This window comes from Orycteropus afer, unplaced genomic scaffold, assembly GCF_000298275.1.
Source record: "Orycteropus afer afer isolate SDZICR_OR568_19922 unplaced genomic scaffold, OryAfe1.0 scaffold00530, whole genome shotgun sequence".
In the NCBI taxonomy this organism is placed as follows: Eukaryota; Metazoa; Chordata; class Mammalia; order Tubulidentata; family Orycteropodidae; genus Orycteropus; species Orycteropus afer.
The window spans coordinates 1,345,940-1,350,148 of record NW_006922117.1 but is presented as its reverse complement, the minus strand read 5'-3'; the positions used below and the strand labels follow the sequence as shown (position 1 = coordinate 1,350,148).

Sequence of the window (4,209 nt, the reverse complement as noted above, 5' to 3'; positions counted from 1 at the left end):
CAATATCTGAGGACTTCAGAGCCTGACCCCTTTCAGCTCTCAGAGGACAGTAATGATGCTATACTTAACCTAACAAAATCATTAATAAATACTCCAGCTACGATTCCCAAATTATAACTTAAAATTTTCATTTTCTGTACATGAAGCATTGGAAAATGCTTTTGGAGTCCTTAATGAGGAAAAAGGAAAACAACAAAGATCAGTTGGTTATTACAGCTACCTTCCCTGCCTTAGAGCAACTGCCACTGCTAGGTTGGTGTAAGTGACAGCAGATATAGTTTTAGGACATTTCCTTTATGTTTATGTACCTCTTCCAGTGTTCACTATTTTAATTTCCTTCTTAATCCAATATCTCTCAGCCAGCAGACTGACTTCTTATGAGGTCCTTCTCTTAGCAGCTTCTGATATTCTAGTACACATGGTAACCTCTCTAAATCTTGCTACTCTTTTACATCTTCATGATAATAGTTATTACCCTTTCCATGATTATTATGACTTCACAGAAGAGTTTTTTTTTGGAAGGAGAGATTTACAAAAAAACTTCTCTTGTTAACTTTGGTTTAGTACTATTTACAGATAGGTCTTATTTCAGACCTGACTCTACCAGTTCTAGTTACCAGGGAAGATATGCTTTCACCAAGTCTACCAAAAAAAAAAATGGCACCATCCCTGATGTCACTGCAGCTCAAGCTGAATTACTTATTATCACAGAGGCTTAAAATTGGCTTCTAGACAGTCAATATTTACCCTAACTCATGTTATGGCTTCAGGATGATCTATAATTTCAGGATGTTATAGAAACTAAAGGGATGTCTGACCTCTTCAGGTACCCATTTAAAAATAGCCTTTGGGTGACAGACCTGTTAAAAGTCCATTGCTTCCCTCTGAGACTGCTGAAATTAAGACACAAGCATATCAACAATAAAGCATCCCTCAAACAGAATAAATTAAAGGGAAAAAACAAGTCAATAAAGCACCTAAGCAGACTGCTTCCAAGTCATCCATGATCACAAAGAACATTCAACTTGAGATCATGATACACAAGAAGGACTTGACCAGAAACCTGTCCTTCTTAAATCTCTCCAAATCCCTATGATGAAGACATTACATATGAACTCTCATTTAGAGAGAGACAACATGCTACAGATTTTACAAATCATATTGGTGGAAGTTTTTTTTTTTTTTTTTCCTCTAACCATGTTACTTCTTACTGCTCTATTTGCTTGTAATTTAGTTCAGGCAAAGCTTATATAGTTCCACCAGGACAATATCTCCTACCTTCAGGACCCATGCTTGTATTACAAATTGATTTTATTGAGCTTCTGCCCTCAAATAGTTATAAATTTGTGTTGATAATGATCTGAAGATTTTCATACTAGGTGGAAGATTTTTCTAATTGTCAGGCTACCACCACATTTGTGGCCAAGAAAATCCTTGAGAAAATAATCCCTCCTTGGAGAATTCCAAAACCTCTTTGTAGTGAACAAAGAACACATTTTACTGGACAAGTAATTTAAGAAATATGTAAAAAATGTCCTCAGTTTTCAAAGGCTCCATTGTCCTTACTACCCTCAGTCTTCAAGCTTGGTGGAAAGACCAATGGCATTAAAAGAGCAAAAACAGTCAAAGTTTCTTCTTTACATTTGTCCTGGGTTCAGGTACTCCCTCTCACACTTTTAAACCTATGTTCTATACCATTTGAACCACAAAATGACTCCACATAATATCGTTGGATAGCCTATGGCCCTCCCTTATTGTTCAGCTTGTTGTTGTTGTTGTTATGTGCCATTGAGTCAGACCCAACTCCTAGCAACCCCTCCTTGGGTTTCTGAGGTGGTATCTCTATGGAAGTAGATTGCCCAATCTTCCTTCCGAAGAGTGGCTGTTGGGTACGCACTGACAGCCTTCTGGTTAGCAGTCAAGTGCCTTAGGCACTACGCTACCAGATCTCCCTTGTTCAGCTTGGTGTGACTCTAATTTAATACAACCCATCTTAATGAAATACTGTCAGTCTCTAATTCGGCACTGTAAGGAAGCTTTTGATAATGAAAAATCAGATATATCCAAATTGCTTCCTACAAAACCTGAAAATTATTTTTATTGGAAATGACATAAATTAAATGATTCTCTTGAGTCCGACTGTAGATGACCATACTTGATTCTTCTTACTCATCTTTGCACTGTTAACGTACAGGGATTTAAAAAAATAGATCCACCTGTCTCAGCTAAAGAAGGCAAAGATTCCTACCTGGACTGGTCAGCCTATGGAAGGACTTAGGTTGAAATTCAAACATGCCTGTAGCCAGAAAAAGATGGCATTAGAAGAATCAGTTTTCCTCAAGACCATGGAAGAGGCCCTATGAAGATTCTATTAAATGTAGCCCTTAACATTTTGGGCTTTACCTAATGCTTATTGCTTATGAGATTACATTATTTTACAAATTTAGACTTATTGACTAGTAAGAGTTCTCATGTAGACTACTGATGATATTTGCAGTATTGTATTACTTTTGGTTAGTATCCTTGCATTATGATGCTTTTCTAAAGTGTTCTTCTACTGTATATTGTGATTTGTGCTAGTGTCTGGCATGAAAATTAGCTCAATCAGTAGTTAGTTCCAGTAATTGGATTCACTTTTATTTATCATCAGACTCTGAAGTCTGGACAAAGAAAAAATTCAAATCCATTAGCATACCCTATATTGAACTATATTTTTATATCCAGTGTTATTTTTATCCTCAATGTCACCTTTAAGCAAGTCATATGTGTTAGACTACGGCAACCTCTGAAATTGTGTTTAATTTATCCCAACCCATAATCCCCAACCAGGCCTTGGAAAACATCAGACCTTGCTTTGCAAAATGTAAAGGTGTTCATGTTTGCCAAATTAGCTATTCACTCCAACACTGAGAATCCCTTTGGGATTTTATTGAATAAGGCACAGGAATTACCTGACTACATAAAAAAATGACTCATTCTCCGTTTGTACTAGACTTTGAGACCTTTTAAAGATGGGACAGTTATCTATTTGTAATAATTCTTTAACAGAGTGTTGGCTTCCTCAGGTTAACCAAAAGAATCCCTTCTCATACAATCATACTGGAAATGGAAATAACATGATTCACCAATTGTAGATATACTCAGTTGGCTATCTAAAGGAATTGGATCATGTTCTATCCATATTTTTCACTGGAATAGTAATCAAGAGATTACCAGAAAATTTATCTACATAATATTTGGTAGAACAAGAAGAAAAGAGTTACAAAATACATTTTCCATGAAAAATTATGGTGAATTTATCATTGATATACATATATAACTCAGTCTGTATCCATACATATCATCAGAAAAATATTATAAAATATCTCTATATATCATTAGGAAATATCCAGTGGTTTATCAATTATCCAAGTACTCAAGGTGAAATATATTTGGATTAAGCCACAATAATATAACTTTCATTACTCAATTTACATAATTGTTTGCACTCACAAACTAATGTGCAATTTGTGAATATTTTATAAATTCCTAGTAGAAACTGATTGATATTCCTTTCAAGAATGCAGTCATGGATACAGAAAGTTCTTTCACATGTTTTGAATATACGTACCAAAGCCTATGGGCAGTTTTATTGTCCATGTGCAATCTAAACTGCTGGGGTAGTTTCCAGGAAACCCAGGACTGAGGATCACCCCACTGAAATCTGACATAGCACCACCACACTGAGCTGCAAGTTAATGAAAGTCATATATAAACCATGACAGTGGAACAATTTAATATTTTTAAACAAAATTGAAATTATCTCAAGCTTTAATTAAGTTTGAAAGTTAAAATTGTTTGATATAAATTCAGATATTGTTAACATTTATCATACATGGGAATTAAAAGACAATAATTTGAGAATGCATTGTTTAAAATATTGTAAATAAAATTAAAGAAGCAGCATACTCTTCTCTGAGAAAAATTTTGTAAGCTAAATTAATTACTGAATATCAGGTAGCAGTTCATATTCAGTGACTATTACTGAACAATCAGGACATGTTCTTATCCACAGGGATCAGTTCATTTCTCCTCCCTAAGTGCTTTATGTAATGTTTAGAATCATTTCAAAGATGATATAATTTAGAATAAAATCAGGCCAACAACATCAGCTCTGACTATGTATCATACACAAGAGAAAATAATTTCCCTCTTTTCATGAGAAGGCTA

At 34.8% G+C, this 4,209-nt stretch overlaps 1 protein-coding gene across 1 annotated transcript in view; it reads right to left on the bottom strand.

Annotated features, from left to right (window-relative positions):
* CSMD3 (CUB and Sushi multiple domains 3) overlaps nucleotides 1-4,209 on the bottom strand; it is a gene marked incomplete at its 5' end in the record, with an annotated part of 1,439,134 nt that overhangs the window by 130,609 nt on the left and 1,304,316 nt on the right. Inside the window, one exon of the mRNA XM_007955674.2 lies at nucleotides 3,611-3,727. Within this exon, the coding sequence (XP_007953865.2) occupies nucleotides 3,611-3,727 (117 nt within the window). The remainder of the gene's footprint in view (nucleotides 1-3,610; nucleotides 3,728-4,209) is intronic.